This window comes from Capra hircus, chromosome 16, assembly GCF_001704415.2.
Source record: "Capra hircus breed San Clemente chromosome 16, ASM170441v1, whole genome shotgun sequence".
Lineage (NCBI taxonomy): Eukaryota > Metazoa > Chordata > Mammalia > Artiodactyla > Bovidae > Capra > Capra hircus.
In genome coordinates, this window is record NC_030823.1 from 55,858,210 (window position 1) to 55,885,528 (window position 27,319).

The 27,319-nt window shown below is 35.8% G+C and overlaps 1 protein-coding gene across 3 annotated transcripts in view; it reads right to left on the bottom strand.

Moving 5' to 3' along the window:
* The window catches only part of RFWD2 (ring finger and WD repeat domain 2), a 230,128-nt gene that overhangs the window by 145,881 nt on the left and 56,928 nt on the right, over positions 1-27,319 (bottom strand). For 2 of the 3 annotated variants that reach the window (XM_018060630.1, XM_018060629.1), the window contains exons 6-8: positions 22,106-22,174; positions 11,981-12,040; positions 8,561-8,637 (exon numbers count right to left, since the gene is read on the bottom strand). In XM_018060630.1, the coding sequence (XP_017916119.1) occupies positions 8,561-8,637; positions 11,981-12,040; positions 22,106-22,174 (206 nt within the window). The remainder of the gene's footprint in view (positions 1-8,560; positions 8,638-11,980; positions 12,041-22,105; positions 22,175-27,319) is intronic. The other variant, XM_018060631.1, reaches the window with a different exon arrangement.

Genomic DNA, 27,319 nt, shown 5'->3' on the forward strand with positions numbered 1-27,319 from the left:
GGAAACCAGTCCCGGGTGTTCACTGGAAGGACTGATGCTAAAGCTGAAACTCCAAAACTTTGGCCACCTCATAAGAGAAGTTGACTCACTGGAAAAGACTCTGATGCTGGGAGGGATTGGGGGCCAGAGGAGGAGGAGATGGTTGGACGGTATCACCGACTCGATGCACATGAGTTTGGGTGAACGCTGGGAGTTGGTGATGGACAGGGAGGCCTGGCATGCTGCGATTCATTGGGTCACAAAGAGTCGGACACAACTGAGCGATTGAACTGAACTGAGTAAGTATTCACCATGCTCTAGGCACTGATCAAATAATTTAAACTTCATAACACAGGTAGCTATTATCATTCCCATTTCTCAAATGAGGAAACAAAGCCACATTTGGCTCAAGTTAAAAAGTTAGAAAACAGGAGAGTTAGAATGCAAAACCATGCAGTCAGGTTCTAGAATCTACACTGAATCAAGGCATATAAATATTCTACAAAGAGTGAAGAAATCCTAGACTATTCCAACCCACTTCACAGACACAGTTTAAAGAGAAAAGTTAAAAAACAGCAACCTAAAAGTGGAAAGTCAGCAATTACTTCAATTAATGTTAAATAAATAATCTGAAACTATTTTGAATAAATTATAAAAATAAATCCATCAAACTATGGCAAAAACAAGAAGAAAATTTCAAAGCAGATATGATAGACAGAATGCCAGAATATGGACAGAGGTCATGACATTGTACAGGAGGAGGTGATCAAAACCATCCCCAAGAAAAAGAAATGCAGAACGGCAAAATGGTTGTCTGGCAAGGCGTTACAAATAGATGAGAAAAGAAGAGAAGCTAAAGTCAAAGGAGAAAAGGAAAGAATACCCATCTGAATGCAGAGTTCCAAAGAATAGCAAGGAGAGATAAGAAAGCCTTCTTAAGCGATCAACGCAAAGAAATAGAGGAAAACAATAGAATGGGAAAGACTAGAGATCTGTTCAAGAAAACGAGAGATACCAAGGGAACATTTCATGCAAAACAGCATGGACCTAACAGAAGCAGAAGCTATTGGGAAAAGGTGGCAAGACTATACAGAAGAACTATACAAAAAGGATCTTAATGACCCAGATAACCATGATGGTGTGATCACTCACCTAGAGCCAGACATCCCAGAGTGTGAAGTCAAGTGGACCTTAGGAAGTATAACTATGAACAAAGCTTTTCTCCTTTGCCTTTCGCTTCTCTTCTTTTCTCAGCTGTTTGTATGGTCTCCTCAGACAACCATTTTGCCTTTTGGCAATGTCATGAACCTCCGTCCAAAGTTGTTCTGGCATTCTGTCTGTCAGATCTACTTCAAAATTTTCTTCTTGCTCCTGCCACAGTTTGATGGATTTATTTTCATAATTTATTTGAAATAGTTTCAGATTATTTATTTAACATTTACTGAAGCAATTGCTGACTTCCATATTTTCAGGTTGTTGTTATTTTTTACTATTTTAGTGGAGGTGATGAAATTTTACCTGAGTTATTTCAAATCCTAAAAGATGATGCTGTTAAAGCGCTGCACTCAGTATGCCAGTAAATTTGGAAGTATCACTAGGAACAAAGTTAGTGGAGGTGATGGAATACCAGTTGAGCTATTTCAAATTCTGAAAGATGACACTGTGAAAGTGCTGCAAGCAATACATCAGCAAATTTGGAAAACTCAGCAGTGGCCACAGGACTGGAAAAGGTCAGTTTTCATTCCAATCTCAAAGAAAGACACTGCGAAAGAATTCTCAAACTACCACACAGTTTCACTCATCTCACATGCTAGTAAAGTAATGCTTAAAATTCTCCAAGCCAGGCTTCAGCAATACGTGAACCGTGAACTTCCAGATGTTCAAGCTGGTTTTAGGAAAAGCAGAAGAACTGGAGATCAAATTGCCAACATTTGCTGGATTATGGAAAAGGAAGAGAGTTCCAGAAAAACATCTGTTTTTGCTTTATTGACTATGCCAAAGCCTCTGACTGTGTGGATCACAATAAACTGTGGGAAATTATTCAAGAGATGGGAATACCAGACCACCTGACCTGCCCCTTGAGAAATCTGTATGCAGGTCAGGAAGCAACAGTTAGAACTGGACAAGGAACAACAGACTGGTTCCAAATAGGAAAAGGAGTACGTCAACGCTGTATATTGTCACCCTGCTTATTTAACTTCTATGCAGAGTACATCATGAGAAACACTGGGCTGGAAGAAGCAAGCACAAGCTGGAATCAAGATTGCTGGGAGAAATATCAATAACCTCAGATATGCAGATGATACCACCCTTATGGCAGAAGGTGAAGAGGAACTAAAAAGCCTCTTGATGAAAGTGAAAGAGGAGAGTGAAAAAGTTGGCTTAAAGCTCAACATTCAGAAAACAAAGATCATGGCATCTGGTCCCGTCACTTCATGGGAAATAGATGGGGAAACAGTGTCAGACTTTATTTTTTGAGGCTCCAAAATCACTGCAGATGGTGACTGCAGCCATGAATTTTTTAAAAGATGCTTGCTCCTTGGAAGAAAAGCTATGACCAACCTAGAGAGCATATTAAAAAGCAGAGACACTACTTTGCCAACAAAGGTCCGTCTAGTCAGAGCTATGGTTTTTCTAGTAATCTTGTATGGATGTGAAAGTTGTACAATAAAGAAAGCTGAGTGCCTAAGAATCTGCAGTCAATGAGACTGCAGATGTATGAAGAGTATCTTTTACATTAGTGCCAAGGAAATTTGCTTTCTGTGTTTTCCATTTCTTTGTTCAAGTTGAAAATTCCTTAAGATTCTTCAATGCCCTCCATTGCCTATGGCATCAAGTTCAACTCCTCTGCATGTTACAGGCCAGAGTTAACGCATGCAATCCTTAGTAATTACAACAGTAAACGCCAAGTGTAGCAGAGATTTCTTAAGATCTGTTCATAACCATCTAACTTTGAAGATACAGAAAATAGCGTCAGGCTGTGTATGGAGAATTTTCTATATTGTAGAATTCTCCTCCTGGATAAACGGAAATGTTACGTTAAAAACTCTTTAGATGCAGCTGGAAAAGCTGCCGCCCCCTCACGTGTCACGCACCACATGTTCATGGGAACCCTGGTGCTAAACCATCCAGAGACGACCTGCTTTTGGGTCAGGCTTTCGTATATAGCACAGGAGCTCCCTAGCTGTGATCTGTTGAAAATCAGCCCTCAAAACAAGGGTTCGTAAAAGAAAAAAAAATTTTTTTTAAGAAAAAAGGAAAAATAAGAAGAAATATAAAAAATTAAAAGAAACCTCTAGATTTATGTAGAAGATTTGTTTAAAATATATAATAAATTAGCAGCCAATCTGTAAGGCATAGAGTTAGACTTGACCATAAAAACATTTTAACTCCTACATTTTAATAAAAAGTTTTCTTGGGGAACTCCCCGGCAGTTTAGTGGTTAGGAATCCATGCATTCACTGCCAAGGGCCCAGGTTCAAACCTATCTGGGGAACTATTTATATCTCACAGGCTGTGTGGCACAGCCAAAATAAATAAATAAATAAAAATTAAAGTAAATACAATTTTAAAAAGTTAGCATCCCAAGTAAAATAAAGCAGTTGAACCAATAATAATTGCCAAAAAATACCAAAAGTGTAAGCATTATTATGTGAAGAAGCCATTGATACTACTCTGGTTGTGGGTCATCATCCAGCCAAAGACCCAATATGCAGTAAAATAGAAGATGAGATCACTTTCATTCATTACACCAAAGAGCCATTATAACCACCATCCACCCTTTCCCACCACACACATTTTTCTTTTTTAAGACCCTGGAGAAGGCAGGGTGTCACTGGGGTAAGCATAACTGCATAGAGTTCTGTGTGAGTTAAAGAGTAATTTCTTATCCTAGTCCAGGAGCCATTACATAATACCAAATTCCTTGAACTTTATCAGTTTATTCAATCAAATTATAAAATTTACAAATTCACAAGGTACTGACCCACTAGTGTGTGTGTCTGTGTGTGTATATCTATATATATATACATACACGGATGTAAGAATATTCTTAATAATAGTTAAATAATTCTAGCATCCCTAAAGTGACCCCTTGCTTTTCCCTTCATTTTGATTTATCTGGACCTTTGTCAAAAATGACAGACAAATGAAAGTTTAAGTCTCAAATATATCTAATTAGAGTAGTGAAATAAAAGCAAAAGTGTCTTATATAAAAGTCTTACCTATAAATTTTATTTATAAATAACCCTGTTCTATACCACAGAAAACTTATATAAGCAATTCACAATTTAAACTTACGAATGTGTCTTTAAAAAATGAATTAAATATGATCAATAGCAAGTCTATTACCAGCAAAAGCATTTGAAAGATCAGAGATTCAAGACGAATCTCATTTACTATTTCTTTGGTATTTATTTACTACTTTACCACAAGAAATCAAGAGTTATCCTGCAAATTTAACTCTAGTAACTATCTGGGTCATATTAAAGCATATTCATCTCTAAGCAAACACAGAAGCTTCAACTAATACATTATCTTTAAACCAGGTTCTTTGGAGTTCTAAAACCAGAGGTTAGCGAATAATAAATAACTGTTCTGAAATGCTTGATTTAAAGACAAAGAATGAAGCAATTATGAGACAATTATTTCTAAGACAGAAATCACGTCAATGAGATGCATTTTAAAAATTACAAGCAAAACCACTGGCAATAAATGGCTTTGAGGAAGACTAAAATCTAAACTTTAGACTTTTAGGTTTTTTCAGTCTAAGAATATTTTAATCTAAACCAAATTGTCACTGTCATTGTTGAGAAGAAGATTTGACTAAAATGTTTCATACTCTCAGATTAAAAAAAAAAAAAAGTCATTTGGCAAAAGCTAAAAAGGACTGTGCTTGCCTATCACTCTCTAATTTACTCATAATTTAATACAAAGAGCCACGTAACAAAGAAGTATAAGCTATAGTTTATCCTCTGAATTGTGAAGACTTCCTTCCTTAGAATCTAAAGAACTAAAAATGCCCTAAAAGCAGCAATCTTCAGGTTTGAACTAATTCTAATAAGAAAAATTTGCAATGAATGAAGGCTTAAAAGTTCTACTAAATTTAAACTGATTTTATTAAGGAGATAATCACATACTCACCTCCAACTTCACTTACCCCAATGAAGCCTGAGTGTTTTTTTTTTTTTGAGATTGATTAGTTTACTTATTAAGTATACTAAAGGTCATGCTTCAATCAAGTTCTCACAAGCTATGAAAATTAAACTACATTCTAGGTGACACATACATTTACTCAAAAACCTATTTTAAGTTCTATTATGTATAAATGCTCATATAAAAATGTGGGAGTGTAAGAAAACCCCAGTATTAACAGGATTATAGTACAGAATGGGAAATCTACCCAAACTAGAACACATAGTATAGAACAGGAACAAAGTAAACAGAAAATGTTTTAAAAACTGGTAGTTAATTCTATCTTGCACTTCCTTCCTCCACTTCATTTTCTAAGGGAACTGGTGTATCAAAAAAGAATAAAGCTCATCCTTGGCTGGATTCTTGGGGATGGCTAGAGGGTGGGTAGCTACTTAAGAGAGGAACAGAGGAGTTTCTCAGCAAAAAAAATAATATATAAGTAAAGTTACCCTAATACCCCATTTGGGGAGTTAAATTCAATGCTAAAGCACAAAAATAGTAGGCAAGGTAAAGGGGATTCTGGAAGGCCATACAAAAACGATCTAAGTCAATTTAAATACAATGGAAAGTCACTGAATGATTTTAAGGAAAGTAACATGATGAGATTCCTCACAATACACTGTAGGAGTATAGTTAAAGGACTATTGCATGACTTTATGAGATACTTGGGGTCTAAACAAGGTAGCTGGAAGAGAACAGACAGGATATGATAATTACAGCCAATTATGGTATACAGAAGACAAATTCCTGGGGAGGGAGGTATAATATCAATAATTATATGTCTTCTGTTTCTCTTCACAATAAGCACATAACCCTCACCATAAACCCAAAATCAATGTAAGGGATTTACCCTGAATCCACAAAAAAATGAATGAATCCACAAAAACTCTTTTTTAAAGTAAACCTCTTAAAAAGAGACCAAAACATGACAATGAGGAATAAGAACAAAATGTGGTATTTATAGAAGGATGATAATAATTATGGGGGGGATTATGTTTCAACTATATACTATTTCTTGAAAATAAAACAGACTTCAATATTGACAGCATAACATTCTTCCCATGTTTAATTCCACATCTTAATCTTAAGGGTCATTTCCTAAGAATATTCAAAGCTAGCATCATTTTCCCAAGTGTCTCTCTCAACTCTTGTGATAAAGAATGTATTTTAAGAAAAAATCAAAACACTCTTTTGAAGAAAATATCATGTTTGCCTGTTTTTCCATCTTCAACTGAACCAGTCTAACTGACCACATCATCTGACAATAGTGTTCCATACGATTTTAGTAATTCAACAAAGTTTTCACAGACATCATGAATTCCTACATCTCTCATGAGACTGGCCACTTTATTATACAACCACTTCTCTTCTCTTCCACCAATAAAATCCTATAAAATCCAATAAAAAGTCCACCATTTCCTCTTTATGGATTCTTGCAATATTCCTAACATTCCTCCTAGCTTCCAACTGCAGGGGATTGGGAGAGACAGAAAGTCTCATCTCTATCCTCTACATGTGAACCCCTGTAAGTATTTTATAATCTAAAAAGACCCTACTCAAAACTACCCTGTGACTTTTTATTATCTCTTCTCTTCTCTTCATTCATGTGTCAGCTTTCTAATATATCTAACTGCCTTCCTGCTGCTGCTGCTGCTAAGTCACTTCAGTTGTGCCCGACTCTGTGCGACCCCATAGATGGCAGCCCACCAGGCTCCCCCGTCCCTGGGATTCTCCAGGCAAGAGTACTGGAGTGGGGTGCCACTGCCTTCTCCAATGCTTCTTTCCTAGGATACTACTTATACGTCATATACAAATATTATATTTTTTCTTATTTAGCATCTCCCTCAACCTACAGACATATACACACACACAGCCAACACACACACACACACACACCCAACACAGCCAACACATACACACACACACACACACCCAAACGGAAGTTCCATAAAGGGAGGGACTCTCCAGCTACATTCAACACTTAAAACAGTGCCCAGTGCATCAGAGGCATTAAATTTTAAAAAGCCAGTTAAATGAACATAATACTATATTGTTAATATGTTATTAAAAGTCACCAGTGAGAGATTAACGAAGATCAGTGAGAGATTAACAAAGACCAGGGGCTTCCCTGGTAGCTCACATGGTAACAAAGACCTGGCCACAACAGATAGAAAGAAATAAAGTGATATGACAGAGTGATATGATAATGAGAATTATCAGTTTATTAGAGAAGACATTGTGATATGACAACTTTTATTTGCCTGGATGCACTCACATAATAAATATTCCATTTACACAGATCCCCCATATGTCAGGAAGTGAATGCTAAGCTAAAGATAATATCCCACAGACTGAATCATTCCCAAGTATTTTAAAGAAAATAAAATATGGACAAAAACAAGCTGAATTACACAGGTAAAGTGACCCCAGAATCACTCAGCACTCATGCAGATTCTCTATAAAACGGTTAATGAAATATATTAAACACACCAGGAATGTTATTTTACCAGAATATTCTTTGTGTCTCTTCCCCACATATCATCCCAAACTAGATGTAAAATGGCTTTCCTGATCTGGCACTGGCTGTAAAGTTAGTGTAATCTCCTGTACTGTCACTGGACTGCTTGAAAATCCATGTGTTATACTAAAACTATCTGTCTAAAAAGCTTCTGTTGGACGACAATCGTGAATGGATTAGCAAGGGATTAGAAACATGTAAAATTTCTCTTGCTCTGAACACAACAAAAAAGTTCAAATTCAAATGTTAGGTAGTAGATATTTCATCAATAGAACTTTAAATTTACATAGAGACCATAGACATTCACCATATTTCACAAAAACATACTGAAGGAGGCCAGTCACTACCAGTACTTAAAATCTAGGGAAACAGTCATGAGCAAGATATATGCAATTCCTGCTCTATAGAGAATACAGAAGGGAAGACATAATTAAATTAATAATGGGGAGTTATAAAGAAACTAGCAGAGATGTCTAAACAAACAGATCTACCTAATTCAACAGGATAGTGGCAAAGTCAAAGGTATTAGTTTAACTAATATTACCATTTCATTTTCTCAAATTATAGATTTTTAATGTCATCTGATTTTAATTTACAATATATTCAAAGCTATCATTATTTTGAGAAATCCACCAAACTTTTAATTCATTACTGAATTCATAGTATTATAATATTCTACTAACTGTCCCTGGCATGAAATTTAAAGCATAAAGGAAACGGATGGGCAATCTGAATCTCATTTCTACATCATGACCAAAAGCAATTTCTCAGGAGTTGTGTTCATCACATGGAAAAGGCTACCAAGGACTAAGACCATATCTGCACTTTATAACATAAATCCAAAGCAATTACTGGTTTCAAGCTTTGTACCTGTGTGATGGAGAAGGAGCTTCAAATTGAGGCACTGTGCTATCCTCACTGACAGGAGAATATAAGCCGCTCATTTCCTGGAAGCACAATTATTAGAATTATAGCCACTCCAAAGAGAAGATGTATAAGTCAAAAGGAGCTATTTCTTTCTTTCCAATCCCAGGTTTTATCAGTTCCTTTTTGTCTCAACATCCAAATTTCTCAACGTTTCCTCTCCTTAGAGTACAAAAGCAAGGATATCTGAAACTTATGAGACAAGTCTTTTTTATGACATACATACTTACAGAACTAGAAATTCTTTAATAAATATTATTCATTACTAATGAAGCCATCAAATGCAGAAAAAGACAAATGTAAATATTTTTAATGAGACATACTGTACATTATGTGAACAGTGAACTAGCTTAATCATTTTTAATCTAGGTGAGAACCTACTGATAAATATTAAGATAAGTATTGCAACTGACTAAACAGACCTTTGTCGGCAAAGGAATGACTCTGCTTTTTAATACACTATCTAGGTGTGTGTTAGTGTTAGTCAATCAGTCATGTCCAACTCTCTGCCACCACACAAACTGTAGCTCTCTAAGCAAGAATAGTGGAGGGGATTGCCATTCCCTTCTGCAGAGGATCTTCCCGACCCAAGGACTGAACCTGGGTTAGTCATAGCTTTTCTTCCAGGAGTAAGCATCTTTCAATTTCATGGCTGCAGTCACCATCTGCAGAGAGTTTGGAGCCCAAGTAAATAAAATCTGTTACTGTTTCCATTTTTCCTTCATCTATTTGCCATGAAGTGATGGGACTAGATAGCATGATCTTTGTTTTTTGAGCTGAGTTTTAAACCAGCTTTTTCACTCTACTATTTCACCTTCATCAAGAGGCTCTTTAGTTCCTCTTTGCTTTCTGCCATAAAGGTGGTGTCATCTGCATCTCTGAGGTTATTGATATTTCTCCTGGCAATCTTGATTCCTGCTTGTGCTTCATCCAGCCTGGCATTTCTCATGATGTACTCTACATATAAGTTAAATAAGCAGGGTGACAATATGCAGCCTTGATGTACTCCTTTCCCAATTTTAAACCAGTCCACTGTTCCATGTCCAGTTCTAACTGTTCTGTCTTGACCTGCATAGAGGTTTCACAGGAGGCAGGTAAGGTGGTCTGGTATTCCCATCTTGAAGAATTTTCCACCGTTTTTCATGATCCACACAAAGGCTTTAGAGTCGTCAATGAAACAGAAGATGTTTTTGTGGAATTCTCTTGCTTTTTCTATGATCCAACACATGGTGGCAATTTGATCTCTGGTTCCTCTGTCTTTTCTAAATCCAGCCTGAACATCTGGAAGTTCTTGGTTCACGTACTGTTGTAGCCTAGCTTGGAGAATTTTGAGCATTCCTTTGCTAGCATGTGAAATGAGGGCAACTGTGCAGTAGTCTGAACATTCATTGGCATTGCTCTTCCTGGGGACTGGAATGAAAACTGAACTTTTCCAGTCTTGTGGCTCTTGCTGAGTTTTCCAAATTTGCTGGCATATTGAATGCAGCACTTTCACAGCATCATCTTTCAGGATCTGAAATAGCTAAGCTGGAATTCCATCACCTCCACTAGCTTTGTTTGTAGTGATACTTCCTAAGGCCCACTTGACTTCACACTCTGAGATGTCTGGGTCTAAGTGAGTGATCCATCGTGGTTATCTGGGTCATTAAGATCCTTTTTGGATAGTTCTTCTGTGTATTCTTGCAACCTTTTCTTAATAGCTTCTGCTTCTGTTAGGTCCATACTGTTTTTGTCCTTTATTGAGCCCATCTTTGCATGAAATGTTCCCTTGATGTCTCTAATTTTCTTGAAGAGATCTCTAGTCTTTCCCATTCTACTGTTTTCCTCTATTTCTTTGCATTGATCACTTAGGAAGGGTTTCTTATCTCTCCATGCAATTCTTTGGAACTCTGCATGCAGATGGGTGTATCTTTCCTTTTCTCCCTTGCCTTTCGCTTCTCTTCTTTTCTCAGCTATTTCTAAGGCCTCGCCAGAAAACCATTTTGCCTTTCTGCATTTCTTTTTCTTGGGGATGGTTTTGATCACCACCTCATGTACAATATTATGAAACTCTGTCCACAGTTCTTCAGGCACTTTGTCAGATCTAATCCACTGAATCTATTCATTACTTCCACTGTATAATCATAAGAGATTTGATTTAGGTCATACCTGAATGGTCTAGTGGTTTTCCCTACTTTCTTTAGTTTAAGTATGAATTTTGCAATAAGGAGTTTGTGATCTGAGCCACAGTCAGTACCCAGTCTTGTTTTTGCTGACTGTATAGAGCTTCTCCATCTTTAGCTGCAAAGAATATAATCAATCTAATTTTGGTATTGACCATCTGGTGATGTCCATGTGTAGAATATTCTCTTGTGTTGTTGGAAGAGGGTGTTTGCTATGACAAGTACATTCTTTTGGCAAAACTCTGTTAGCCTTTCCCCTGCTTCATTTTGTACTACAAGGTGAAACTTGCCTGTTACTCCAGGTATCTCTTGATTTCCTACTTTTCATTCCAGTACTCTATGACAAAAAGGACATCTTTTTTGGGTTCTATAAAGTTCTATAAAGTCTTGTAGGTCTTCACAGAATTGTTCTACTTCACCTTCTTTGGCATCAGTCAAAGTTACGGTTTTTCTAGCAGTCATGTACTAATGTGAGAGTTGGACCATAAAGAAGGCTAAGCACTGAAGAACTGATGCTTTTGAACTGTGGTGTTGGAGAAGACCCTTGAGAGTTCCTTGGACTGCAAGGGGATCAAACCACTTAATCCTAAGGAAATCAACCTTGAATACTCATTGGAGGGACTGATGCTGACGCTGAAACTCCAATACTTTGGCCACCTGATACAAAGAGCAGATTCACTGGAAAAGACCCTGATGCTGGGAAAGATTGAAAGCAGGAGGAGAAGCAGAAGACAGAGGACAAGATGGTTGGATGGCATCACCGACTCAATAGTTATGAGTCTGGGCAAGCTTTGGGAGATGGTGAAGGACAGGGAAGCCTGGTGTGCTGTAGTCCATGGGGCCACAAAGAACTGGACACGACTGAGCAACTAAATGGCAACTGGATCATTACTGCTCAACTCACCAAAGTATAGAAAAACAGGATATATCAGTCTCTACTTTGAAAATATTCTTTGCAAACATTAAGAAAAGTAACATCCCTCTTGATGCAAATATTAGCTTTGTTTACTAACTGCTTAAACTCTAACTTTTGATAATTAACTCAGAGGAAAAGGGCTCCTAATAAATTATTGCAGAAATTATGCCTGTTACTTTCTATATAATGGAGACTAATCCCATTAATTTAATGCAGCAATTTAAAGGAAAAGCAAAATTTTCATGAAATTGAAAAGCTACTTGAGATGTAAGAAATTCTTGGTCTTACTTCCACTCTTTTGATGTCCTCTTCCAAAACACTTAACTCCTTCTGAATCTGCTCCAGTTGCTGTGGATTAGAGAGGGGGGAAAAAAAAAAGCCTAAACCAAACCACACTGGCATCACCACAATCATAAAGTAATTTTACATTTGGAATATGATTTTTAGGAAATTGTACACTAATGGTAAATTGTAGGGGTGAAAAACTGCAGCTAAAAAGCACTGCAAGTTCCTATGTTAAAAAGTAAATGTAAAGACTTAATATTTAAGAAAATAGTACTTTCTTTAATATAATAATTGACTTTATAATAAAAATGTTAAAGATGAACAATAAAAATATGATTTAATAAAAACAGAAGATATCCAAAGAACTTTTAAATTACCTCATTTAACTGTCAGCAATTAATATCAGCATGTCAGTTGTTAACCTCACTTTAAAAATAAAAATGTCTCAAAGATTAAATTCTACCACCCAAAAGCAATCACAAGTTACCCTCTTATGCATTTTTTAAAACATATTTAAGATTATGCTTCATCTTTGACATTTTGCCTATTGCACCATAACTTTTCTCTATGGCTTTAAAATGCAAAAATTTTAATTATCATATTTAATGATATATTTGACAATCAAGTAATTCTGAACCATGAGTCTGCATTTTAGATTATATGAGTTTACAATCCAAATTTTATGGAGATGAAATTATTTGATCAAAAGAAATTGTAACTCTTCACTACATGAAACAAAACTACTTTCCAAACACTATCAAATTTAAATTTCTATAATTATTATATATAAGTGGCTGTCTTAATATAAGCCAAATATATTGAAGCCAATTTTATTTTTTGCCCCTGTGGTGCAGCATGCAGGATCTCAGTTCCCCAAACAGGAATCGAACCCATGTCCCATGTTTTGGGAGCTCTGAGTCTTAACCACTGAACTTTCAGGGAAAACCCCTGAGCAAGTTTTTAGAATATAAAATAATGATAATGAATATATTTATGTAATACTTATTGCCAGATGTGCAATAAGGAAGTATTAGACAGGAAAATAAATCACAGAAAGATTAAGTGACTTGCCCAAGATTGCAGTAAGTACACAGCAGAACTAGAATTGAAACCAAGGCAGTTCCAAGATTCATGCCGTTAACTACTATGCTATAACACTACTACTTGAAAACAGTACCTTATTATTTAACTTTATTTTACCTAGTAACTAGTAGGGGTAAACAGATTTTTAAGCATGTTTTCTTCTGAGGCAATATACAGACAGTTGATAATATATTAACTCCAATATTAACCAATCTTAAACATTTTGCTAAGTACTGTGAAGAATGGGATTTAGAAAACTCTAGCCCTTGGCCTCACGGAATTCAGTCTAGGGAAGAGCTTCTCGGCTGGTGAACATGTAGGTTGGTGAGTGCATGAAGATGCTGGGAGAACGGCACACCTGGAGAGGGTATGGAAGCTCCATGCCCCTTCCCACATATCTCAGTTCTATTCTTTTACAATAAATTGATATTCCAGTAAGTAAACTGTTTTCCTGTTATGTGATCCATTTTAGCATATTATCAAATCCTTGGAGGGGGACATGGGAACTGCCAATTTATAGCCAGTAGATTAAATATATGAGTGACTTCTTGGACATGCAATTATGATCTGAAGGGGCAGCTCAGTCTTGTGGGATTGAATCCTCAACCAGTGGAATCTAGGGCCAACTCCAAGTAGAGAGTGTTAGATAGAATTGACCTGAATTGATTTCCAGGACACTCTGCTTATATCTACAGAGAACTGGAGAACTAGTTGGTGTAAGAAATCACCTACACATTTGGTGGCCAGAAATATGGAGAGAGGTAATGAGTAAAGGAAATAAGTGTTCTCCTTTTAGGCATCAATATAAGACATTATAGTATGAGGAAATAGAAGAAAGACAAAGGATAATTATTTTAAAAAGCAGAAAGAACAACTAGGCTAAATTCACTCTGCAAATGTGTTTCATAAACCAGACAGGCAGAATCTAGAATAAAAGCATAAAGCAGAGACCAAGAACGTTTTGGAAACACATGAAGAAAGTTCATAAAGCTGAACTGTCATAATCTAAATGAAAACAGACCACTAATGGGAATGAAAATCGACAAATTTCTGGATCAAATCTGCATTAACACTACTGTGAGTTTGGGGGGTACTAAAAATAATAATAATATACATAAGATGGAGGAATGCTACTTAAGAGCACAGTCCAAAGTCATCAATAGCAAGCACTCTCAACACAGTATACTGTATTACAACCCAAAGAAATTATTTTAAAATTTGAAAAGTGAAGAACAGAAGTCTCTGAATCCCTTAAGACTAAAACATAAAAGAATTCAAAAATAGAACCCCCTTTAATTGACATTAGCTTTGGTGCAGTTAGGTATCATTGGCACTCATTTATTTGACCTTCACTATGATTGAATAAGTACTCTCGCCTGGAAAATCCCATGGACGGAGGAGCCTGGTAGGCTGCAGTCCATGGGGTCACACAGAGTTGGACACGAATGAAGCCACTTAGCAGCAGCAGCATGACTGAATAAAAACATGCTGAAGTATTAAATTCAATATCTTAATTTTAGTTTTTAGAGCTAATATAATTAGAATAAATTACAGTTGCCAAGACCTCGTCAATTATCTGAAATATTCAAAACTGAACAAAAGAATACTGATAAACTTCCAGGAGAAAGAAAAGCTGGTTAAAAAAAAAGTAGCAAAATTAATAATACTATATATATATATATAAACAAAAAAGCACTAAAAAATTTTTTTAAAAAAAAGCACTGTATATTGATTAGAATATCCAATATTCAGAACACTGACAACACCAAAAGCTGAAAAAGATGTGTAGCAACAAGAACTCTCATTTATTCTTGGTAGGAATGAAAAATTGTACAGCCACTCTGAAAGGCAGATTGGCAGTTTCTTTAAAAATTATACATATTCTTATCATATAAGCCAGTAACCACACTCCTTAGTATTTACCCAAGCGAGCTGAAAACATCGATTCCCAAAAAACACATTGATAGCAGCTTTAGTAATTAACAATACTTGAAACAACCAAGATGTCCTTCAGATGAATGGATAAACAGTGGTTCATGAAGACAATGGAATCATATTCAGTGCTAAGAAGAAATGAGCTTTCAAGTCATTAAAAAAATGAGGAAATTTAAATGTGCATTACTATGGGGTATATGGAAAATCTCTGTGCCATCTTTTCAATTCTTCTGTGAACTTAAAACTGCTCTAAAAAATGTCTTCAAAAATATATAAATACAGTGAAGTAACTCTTAAAAAAACATAATAACAAAAAATCAAAAGAGAAAAGAAACAAAAACAGAGTAAAATGGCAGGCTTAAACTCTTTTACATTAAATGTAAATGATTTAAATACAAAATTATAAGACTGAGTCTGGCAGAGTGAATGAAAAACCTCTGCTGTATATAAGAAATTCACCTCAAATAAGTTAGTGATACAACAAAGAACCCAAGATTCGGTAGGATGCAAAACATTCTTACCACACTGTGCAAACTGCAGGAAACACATTCTTTACAAGCACGAATATTTCAAAATTTAATGAACTAACATGACAGTGCAAATATCATACTATAAAAACCAAATTATTTTCTGATAGCAATGCAATTGTAACAGAAATCCATAATTGTTTTTAAAAAAGGTCTCCATTGGTAGTACAGTAGATAAGAATCCACCTGCAAATGCAGGGGACATGGGTTTGATCCCTGGTCCAGGAAGATTCCACATGCCACGGGGCAATTAAGTCCATGTACCACAACTACTGAGCAGGCTCTCTAGAGCCCATGAGCCACAGCTACTGAAGCCTGTGTGCCTAGAACCTGTGCTCAGCAACAAGAGAAGCCACCACAATGAGAAGCCTGTGCACAGCAATGAAGAGTAGCCCCCACTTGACACAACTAGAGAAAGCCCACAGGCAGCAACGAAGACCCAACACAATCAAAAATAAAATAAGCAACTTCTTTTTAAATGAAGGAATCCCAATAGCCAAGTAATAAATTTATCTATAAATAACCCACATGCCTAAGAAAAAGTATAACGAAAATTAGAGACTACTTTGAACTAAGGAATAACAAACAAAATGCCATAACAAAATTGTTAGATGCAACTAAAAGAACTATGGCCTGAAATGTGTATATTATTAAAAATAAAGTCTGCCTACTAATATGCATATCCAAGTTAACAAATTAGAAGAGAAACAACAAAATAAAACCAAAAAAAGTAGAAGGATGGACAATGTAATTATAAGGAGATTAATTAGAAAATGGAAAACAAAAATAAAATAAAGAACATAAACAAAGCCAAAAAGTTGGTTCCTGGATAAAACTCATAAAATTGATACAACCCTGAATCCCTGACATGACCTGATCAAAACAAACAAACAGAAAAATGTACAGCATCAATAAGCAGAGTCAGGAATGAAAGACATCACTAAAAACTCTAGCGGTATTAAAAGCTTAGTATTAAGACCAATCTAACACTAAAAAATCTGAGAACTAAGAAGAAACAGACAACTCTTGGAAAAAACATAACGTGTCAAAAATGATATCTAAAACAAAAATCTGAATAAGCAGTAAATGAATCGACAAAATTTCTGCAAACAACAGGTCCATATAGCTTTTCCAGCAAAATCCTTAAACATTCAGCAGAGATATTCATCCTAGATTATACAAATTCTTCCAGCAAACAGAAAAAGAGGATACATTCTCCAACCAATTTGATAAAACCAACTTTATAACAAAACCGGACAAGATCAGTGTGTAAAAAGTTAAAGAACAATCTTATTAATGAATATAGATGCAATAAGGGAGCCAAAGAGGGCAAACAACTGTCCTACTTATCTAGAATGCAGAACATTCAGTGATAAAACTGGAACCCTCCTGGGCAAATCAGGACAGTTGATCGCCGTAGGTGCAAAGTTGATTGAGTTTTTAATGTTAAACAAATAACGATCCATTTTAATATAATGAAAAAAAAATTATATCATCTCAACTGCACAAAAATTCTGGAGAATACTCAACCCCCACTTACAATTAAAAAAAATTCTCTTAGGAAACTGGGAATAGAAACTTAGCTCCTTGAATGATTAGAAAAAATACCTCCCAAAAGCCTACAGAAAACATCATACCTAATGGTGACACGTCGAAAGCTTTCACTTTGAGATCAGCACCAAGACTAGGATGCCCCGCTATCACTTCTATTCACCACTGTACCGGATATCCTAGCCAGCAGAGTAAGACAAGAAAAATAAATAAAGGATATAAGGATCATAAGGAAAGAAACTAAACTGTTATTATTTGCAGATGATGATGTGTGCAAAGAAAATACAAAGTAATCTACAAATAAATTATTAGAATTAATGATTTTAACAAACTTGCTGGATACAAAAAAAAAGTATGTGTCAAAATCAACTGCATTTCTATATGCCAGCAATAAATAGTAAGAAACTGAAATTAAAGACACAGACATCACTTAGAATAGCATAAAAATGATTGAGGACCTAAGGACAACTCTAAAATAGATATATAAGAATAATATCCTGAAAAATATCAAAATTTTGGAGGCCATTTTTAAGGACCTATATATACAGAGAGAAATACCATGTTCAACGGCTAGAGGGCTCAATACCATAAAGAGAGCCTCCCAAATCGATCTATGGAGTCAAAGTAATCCCAATAAAAATCACAGCAGGTATACAATGGGAATGTATCAGCTGGTTTTAAAATTTATAGAGAAATACAAAGAGCTATGAATAGCTGCAACTTTCCTAAAAAAGAACAGTAACTTAATTCAAAATTCTAGTATTTAATACAATGTGGTATTGCCAGAAAGACAGACAAACAGACCAGTGGAGCAAAAGAGAGCCTGGAAACAGACCCATGTACGTATGGACACATGATGTATGACAGATGTGGTATTTCAAAGCAATGGGAAAAGGATGAACTCTTTAATCAAGGATGCTTGGACATCTGGATATTCATATGAAAAATTCCCAAGTAGATATATGTATGGGGAAAAAAAAGAATAAAAGATTCAAGCAGATAATATAGCAAAATGTCTTCATGACTTCAGATGGAGAAGAATTCTTTACCTAATAGAAAAGGCACTAATTATAACAGGTAAGATTAATAAATTTGACTCCACTATAGACAGAAACTTTTCTTCATCAAATAGCATCATTAAGACAATGAAAAACACAGCCCAATTAGAGGGGGAGAAAGATCTGCTATAGATAAGTAGGTAGATAGAACAAAGAATTTTTATCTAGAATATATAAGCAAACCAGAAGGAAAATCAATCAAATAGAAAAGATGCACAAAGCTTAAACCAAGTACTTCATAGATACACAAAAATCCAAATGGCCAGTTCATAGTACTGAGTACTCAACCTCATTATCCATCAGGGAAATGCAACTTAAAACCACAAAGAGATACCAATACATATCCCAAGATGAGCTAAACTGAAAAAAGTCTACTGATATCAAGTACTGGCAAGAATATAGTACAACAGGAACATTCCTACAATTCCTGTAGGAAGAGTAACCAATTCAACCACTCAGGCATTGTTTGGCATTATCCACTAAATTTGAAGATGCACATATCCTATGACTTAACAATTCCATTTCTACACATGAAGCACTGATATATATATACCTTGATAAGATATATAAATATGATAGTAACATTGTTTGCAATAACAAAAATGGTGTGTATTCAATTAATAGAATACTAAACAACAACAAAAGGGAATCAATTATAGCCATATACAACACTAGGGACGAATCTTAACACTGAGCCAAAGAGAAGAACAAAACATTACATAAAGCAGAAGTGCATTTGTATTAATTCAAAAGAAGAGACTTATAAATTAAAAATACTTAAGACTTTAAAACAATAAAGAAAAACAGAGACATCAGAATACTGACTACCTAAAGACAAGGGAGAAGACTATGATCTGGAAAGAGTAGGCAGAGAGCTTTACTGCTGCTGCTGCTAAGTCGCTTCAGTCGTGTTCGACTCTGTGTGACCCCATAAACGGGGGCCCACTGTGTCTGGGATTCTCCAGGCAAGAACACTGGAGTAGGGTGCCATTTCCTTCTCCAATGCATGAAAGTGAAAAGCTAAAGTAAAGGCGCTCAGTCGTTCCCAACTCTTAGCGATCCACAGACTGCAGCCTACCAGGCTCCTCCATCCATGGGATTTTCCAGGCAAGAGTACCGGAGTGGGGTATCATTGCCTTCTCCGAGGGAGTTTTACAAGTCCTAGCAAAAATCTATCATTGGATCAGAATGGTGGTTACATGGATGATCGTGCTGTGAATCTTTAAACTGTAATTTGTTTTACAAACTTTTCTATGCTTTATTTTGTATAAAAATATTAAAATGCAATATTTATGTTCAAAATAAAACTTCAAACAAAACCAAAAGGAAACCAAGGTCCCTCAAAACTGCCCTATTATAAGGAATTAAAAAGGTACTACAAACGAACAAAAGTATATTTTAAAATTAAATTGAATGAAATGTAAGGCAAGTTGTTCAAATGCTGGTACAAATTTGCTCCAAGGAGACTGGCTTTTACATAGAAATTGGAGCCCTCTTGTTCAATCTATCTTTGAACAAAGAATAGCATGTTCATTTAAAAACATATATTTGTTAAGTGCTGTGGTAGGCTGGCTCTAAGACAGCCTCCAAAGAGTCCCACCTCAGAATCCATAACCTGTATAATTTCCTATTTGTGTGGGCTAGACCCAAAAATTTGCTTCTAATAGAAAAAACAAAACATTTGTTGAGATGTAACTTTCAAGATTAAGCTACAGAAAGCATGTGACAGCCATCTATGAAACTCTCTCATTTTCTTACTTTCTCACTCTGAGGAAGTCAGCTGCCATGGAGTAAGTTATTCTATGGAGAAGCCCATGTGGTAAGAATTTGGTATCTCTTCCCAACAGCCAATGAGTTAATTTGGATGCACTCCTATCCCCGTAGAACCTTAGGATACCTGCTGCCCTGGCCAACACCTGGATTGCTTCACTTGGTGAGAAACCCTGAGCCAAGGCACTCAGTTATTCTACACCAGGATTCCTAACACTAGTTAGTAAATGTTTGCTGTTTTTAAGCCATTCATTTTGAGGGTAACTTGTTACACAGAAATAAATAATTAATGAAAATGCCTACTCTGTGCCTTGCACATTCCCTTCTCTTAATACTCAAAAGAGAGTCAATAGAAAAAAATAAAAAACAAAAATTAAATCTACAATTCTAAAAGCAAGATGTGACCCTTGAACAATAAGTATGTTAACTCTGAAAAGTAGATTCAACTGCCCTGTTAGAAGTTCTGCATAAAATCACAAAGCTAATTTCCAGAGTCTGAAAGCTAATCTTGAGGACAAAAAAATCAAAAGCAGTAACTGAACCCCTGGTCAATCTGTATTACTTTATAGTTATATGCTATATCCTTCTTGCCTGAAACGATTTCAAATCTAAATATGTTGCAAACATTAAGTCACTCTAGAGAAGTGGGAAAAATCTCAGAGAGAAAAGAAAACCTTAATAATTCAGATCATAGATAATAATCAGCCATTTCATTTAATCCCCTGTTATCCTTATGTTTGGACTGTTCACTTAATTGATTCATTATCAAGTAATTTCCTATGTCTTAATTTCATTCAATGAGTTCAAACTCTAATTTAAAAAGACCCACATAAAACTACTGCAAAACAATCTGATGTTGTTTTAGGAGGGGAGAAAGTATGTAGGAAATAGAAAAAAACTATCACTTTTCCAAAGAATTTGCTATAGCAATGATGGTTGGGTACTGAATTAACAATTTTGCTTCCATATGTCATAAAATGTTCAGCTTTATTACTTAAACTATGGTTCAAGGACCAAGAGCATTATCATCTGGAGCTTGCTAGAAATGCAGATTTTTAGGCTCCAACACACACCCTCTTCATCAGAACTTGGATTCTAAGAAGATCTTCAGGTGATTCTTAAATTGAAGTTGAAGATAAAGTATCCACCAAAAAATTAAAAGTCATTTAAGTATACATAAACCTTTAATTTATAATGAAAATAATTTTAATAGTTATTAATACATATTAAAATCACAACTGCTACCTCAGCAAAAGTTAAAGGAAAATACAATCATAAACCATGTGAACAACATTTAGCTATAAACAGAAGCATAACATGGAAAAAATCCAATCTGAACAAAGTAAAAAAAAAAAGCTAAAAATAGACATCATGAATAGTCAAAAAAAAGTGGAAATACCGAACTAAGATAATATAAAGTTCTGGCAATGCACAGTTATCAAAATAAGTTCTCATCTTTTTACTTTCAAAAAATAATTAAGACTGCCTGAAGCCTAAAGCCTAAAATACATGGTTATATTTTTTGAGTGAAAATGACCTAATTAGACAATTGAAAGTAAAAATGTAAGTAAGATTTGAGTCAGTTAGGAATTTAAATATAAAAGAGTTTTCAAAGTTATTTTAGCATGCTACTGAGAATATAGGATTTTATCTTTGGTTTTCCCATATTTTGTACTATTGTGAAATGATTTCGACATGTTTAAATGCTTAGTTAGCACACAATGGTTATAAAATTGCTAATAAAAAGTTATTTTTTAGTTATCCTGCATGGCTTACGCTTTCCAAGTTCTAAATAGGTAGCTATATTTTTACTTGTTTTTCCTCTCCAGCATTCATTTTAATCATAGGAACATTGTTAACTCCTATGTTTTCTTTTCAGGGTGAAAGCTTGAGCCTAACTGTCATTTGAGCCTAACTTTTCATTCTTTGTACCTATTCTTTATAGCTTTGAGGTAATGTCATTATTTTCAAATCCACAGAAAACGTTTTAACTCATCTCTAAACAGGGATTTTTAACATATCAAGTTGCAAAGGTAAAAGAAGTTAAATAACAAAGCTTAGAAAAAAACCAAACACAACTCCTGAAAACTCAAATGCTTTCAAATATTTAAATAAAAACTTAAGCCTGAAGTGCTTTCACAAAAATGGGGACAAGAATCAACAACAATAAAGAAACATTATGTAAAACACACAAAATAATATACCTCTCTCTTATTTCTTCTTGCAACCTTGAGGAATTCCATAAGGATCTGTAGCTGGGCTGCATGTGATTCCTATAATAGAAAATTATAATTGTTCTTTTAAAATACAACTTTGAGTTCAAAGTCTTTAACACCACAGCATAATCAGTATGAAGCAACTTTATTCATCCATTTAAGTTAGTCTCACTTCTATTTTGCCAGTTTCTTATTTGCTAATTGGCATTTTTAAAAGCAAGCCATTACGGGCTTCCCCAATCGCTCAGTGGTAAAGAATCTGCCTGCCAATGCAGTAGACACGGGTTCAATCCCTGGTCCAGGAAGATCCCACATGCCATGGAGCCACTAAGCCTGAGAGTCACAGCTACAGAGCCCGGGAGCCACAACTACTGAGCCCACACAGCATAGAGCCCATCTCCATGACAAGGGAAGTCAGCAGAATGAGAAGCCCTCAGGCCACAGCTAGAGGTTGGCCCTTACTAACCAGTCAAAATCTGAAGCATCACTGAGGTATTATACATACTACAAAAAAGCACGGCCACTTTGGCTTGCAGGATCTTAGTGCCCAGACCAGGGACTACTTGGCCCCTTGGCAGTGAAAGCAGAGTCCTAACCACTGGACAGGCAGGAACTCCCCACTTCACTTTCAATGAACTGAAACTAGCTCAAGCAACAAATGAGCTCCAACTCAGCTGAATTCCTGATCAGACCAAAGAGGTCAACCTCTTATCCTGGCTTCCTGACAAAGGAGAAGACAAGACCATTCAGAAAAAAAGTATTAACCACTTTATCTATACTGCTCTTGAATATAGAACATCTAAGACATAATTTCAAAATTACAAGACATGAAAAGAAGTAGGAAAGTCAAGAGAAATAAACAGGCTAAAAGAACAAAATTCACAGAAGACTCACATGCTGGGATGAGCAAAAAAAGAAAAAAAAGACTGTAAAATATTTCTATATATTATTACAGAATTAAAAGAAAAAATGGACATGAGTGAAAAAAACAGACAATTAGAAAAGAACTGGAAAATCAAAGTGTAAATCCTAGAAATGAAGAATACAGTCTGAAATTAAAAAAATTAAAACAAAATGACTTCAGATAAAGTTAGGAACAGATGGACAGAGCAGAGGAAAGAAATAACAAATTCAAAGACAGATCAAAAAAAAAAAAAGCACCAGAAAAATGAGGGATAATATGAAAAATAAAACATATGATTGGAACCCTAAGGAAAGCAGAGAGCACAGGGCTGAATAACGTTCACATGTTCAATAAACAGATTCTCTTGTTCCGTGAAACACAACCAGAATAAACATTTTTTAAATGAAACCTAGGAATACCATAGTCAAACTACTGAAAACCAATGTCAAAAAGAACATCTTAAGAGCAGCTAAAAAGGATACACTATCTTAAGGAGAAGAACAGTAAGAATGACTGAAAACTTCACCAGAATCAAAGAAGCAAACAGAAAATGAAAATATATCAATAAGGTGCTAAAAGAAAAACAAAAACCTAGACTTCTATGAAGATCAAACTTATCAGCTCCACAAGATACAGAAGAGAAATCACACAGACAGAAGGGAAACGACTCGGAAGGAACCTCATCTACAAGAGAAAATAAAGACATCTCAAAGGGTAAATACATTGGTTCAAAAGGGTCCTTTTCTCTCCTTTATTGCAACATATCTTCAAAAGACTAGTGACTTTTCAAAGCAAACATAGGTGGAGTTTATAACATTTATAATTTGAATCACAAAAGGCAGGAGCTTGGTAAATTGAAATACTATAAGGTCTTACATTTTCCAGAAAATGGTATATAGTTCACCCTTAAACAACTCAGGTTAGAACTGCACGGGTCCACTTATACACAGCATTTTTTCAATAAATACAGACTATAGTACTACATGATTCACAGTTGGCTGAATACACACGGTGAATTGTGGATATGGAGGGCATATTATAAAGTTAGATTCAGATTTTCAAATTCACAGGGGTCAGCATGTCTACTTACTGCACTGCTTAAAGATCAACTGTATATTTAATGCTGGTTTGAATAACAATGTCCTGGAACTGTTATACTATAAACTCAAGGTTGAGTGTGAAAAGTGAAAGAGGAATTCTGTAATCCTTAGAGAAACCACTAGAAATATAATAATTATAAGCAACATGCAAAAAATAGAGACAATAACATGCTAAAATGAAATCCTGGAAATACAATGCTCTCTAAAGAGAAGAATAAAGAAGAAACAGAAAATAAGGACTATATGGAAAACCAAAAAACAAATACAAATGTGGTGAGCTCAAACCCAACCACACCAATGATAGTATTACATTTAAATGAACTTAAGCATTTGAATTAACGAGCTTACTAGATATCACTAAAAATTCAACTACATACAGTTAAGAGACACACTTTTTATTTTTTTTTTTTACTATACAAAAAGCTTTTATTTTTTTAATATATATTTACTTATTTTAATTGGAGGCTAATTACTTTACAATATTGTATTGGTTTTGCCATACATTGACATGAATTCACCACAGGTGTACATGTGTTTCTCATTCTGAACCCCCCTCCCACCTCCCTCCCCATCCCATCCCTCTGGGTCATCCCAGTGCACCAGCCCTGAGCACGCTGTATCATGCATTGAACCTGGACTGGTGATTCGTTTCACATATGATAATATACATGTTTCAATGCCATTCTTCCAAATCATCCCACCCTCGTCCTCTCCCACAGAGTCCAAAAGATTGCTCTAAACATCTGAAGAGACACACTTTTAAAATATAAAGGCAACAATAAAACGGAAGTACAAAGATACAGAAGAATATACCATAGAAATGCTAGTCATAACTAAACTACTTAAGCTATATTATCAATCACATAAGAAAATATAAAAACAGACTTCAGAACACAGTCTATTTCCAGCATTAAATGTATACAATCCATAGTGACACAGGGGATGATTCATCCAGAAAACAACACAATCCTAAACACGTATGTACCTAATAATGAGCTTCAAAATACATGATGCAAGAATCATAGAAACCAATGAAAAACAAATAATCAAAAATACTTTTAACAAATCCCTGGAAATCCACTCCAGTATTATTGTCTGGAGAATCCCACTGACAGAGGAGCCTAGTGGGCTACAGTCCACAGGGTTGCAGAGTTGGATACAACTGAAATGACTTAGCACACATCAATAACTGATGCAGCAAGGAAAAAAAAAAATCTGAATAAGAGTTCCAAAGAATAGCAAGGAGAGATAAGAAAGCCTTCCTCAGTGATCAATGCAAAGAAATAGAGGAAAATAATAGAACACAAAAGTCTAGAGATCTCTTCAAGAAAATTAGAGATACCAAGGGAACATTTCATGCAAAGATGGGCTCAATAAAGGACAGAAATGGCAGGGACCTAACAGAAGCAAAAGATATTAAGAAGAGGTGGCAAGAATACACAGATAACTATACAAAAAAGATCTTCACAACCCAGATAATCACAATGCTGTGATCACTCACCTAGAGCCAGACATCCTTGAATGTGAAGTCAAGTGGGCCTTAGAAGTATCACTACGAACAAAGCTAGTGGAGGTTATGGAATTCCAGGTGAGCTATTTCAAATCCTAAAAGATGATGCTGTGAAAGTGCTGCATTCAATATGTCAGACAATTTGGAAAACATAGCAGTGGCCACAAGACTGGAAAAGGTCAGGTTTCATTCCAATCCCAAAGAAAGGCAATGCCAAAGAATGCTCAAACTACCACACAGTTGCACTCATCTCACAGACTAGTAAATTAATGCTCAAAATTCTGCAAGCCAGGCTTCAGCAATACGTGAACCATAAACTTCCAGACGTTCAAGCTGGTTTTAGAAAAGTCAGAGGAACCAGAAATCAAATTGCCAACATCTGCTGGATCATCAAAAAAGCAAGAGAGTTCCAGAAAAACATCTATTTCTGCTTTATTGACTATGTCAAAGCCTTCGACTGTGTGGATCACAATAAACTGTGGAACATTCTTCAAGAGATGGGAATACCAGACGACCTGACCCGCCCCTTGAGAAACTTGTATGCAGGTCAGGAAGCAACACTTAGAACTGGACATGGAACAACATACTGGTTCCAAATAGGAAAACGAGTATGTCAAGGCTGTATCCTGTCACCTTGCTTATTTAATTTATATGCAGAGTACATCATGAGAAATGCTGGGCTGGATGAAGTACAAGCTGGAATCAAGATTGCTGGGAGAAATATCAATAACCTCAGATATGCAGATGACACCACCCTTATAGAAGAAAGTGAAGAAGAATTAAAGAGCCTCTTGATGAAAGTGAAAGAGGAGAGTGAAAAAGCTGGCTTAAAACTCAACACTCAAAGAACTAAAATCATGGCATCTGGTCCCATCACTTCATGGGAAATAGATGGGGAAACAATGGAAACAGTGTCAGACTTTATTTTGGGGGGCTCCAAAATCACTGCAGATGGTGACTGTAGCCATGAAATTAAAAGACGCTTACTCCTTGGAAGGAAAGTTATGACCAACCTAGACAGCATGTTAAAAAGCAGAGACATTACTTTGTCAACAAAGGTCTGTCTAGTCAAAGCTATGGTTTTTCCAGTAGTCATGTATGGATGTGACAGCTGAACTATAAAGAAAGCTGAGCGCAGAAGAATTGACGCTTTCGAACTGTGGTGTTGGAGAAGACTCTTGAGAGTCTCTTGGACTGCAAGGAGATCCAACCAGTCCGTCCTAAAGGAAATCAGTCCTGGGCGTTCATTGGAAGGACTGACGTTGAAGCTGAAACTCCAATATTTTGGCGACCTGATGCGAAGAGTTGACTTATCTGAAAAGACCCTGATGTTGGGAAAGACTGAAGGCAGGAGGAAAAGGGGACGACAGAGGATGAGATAGTTAGATGGCATCACCAACTCAATGGACATGAGTCTGAGTAAACTCTGGGAGTTGGTGATGGACAGGGAGGCCTGGCGTGCTGCAGTTCATGGGGTCTCAAAGAGTCGGGACACGACTGAGCAGCTGAACTAAACTGAATATTAACAAATGCTACATTCATAAAGCACAGCAAGCAACACTGTTTTTAAATGAAGGTGAACATTTAACAAAACATAGACCGTATATTGAGCTATAATAAAAATCACAATAAATTTCAATGGACCAAAAGCAAACAAATTGAACTTACAGGCTAAAATGCAGTGAGAA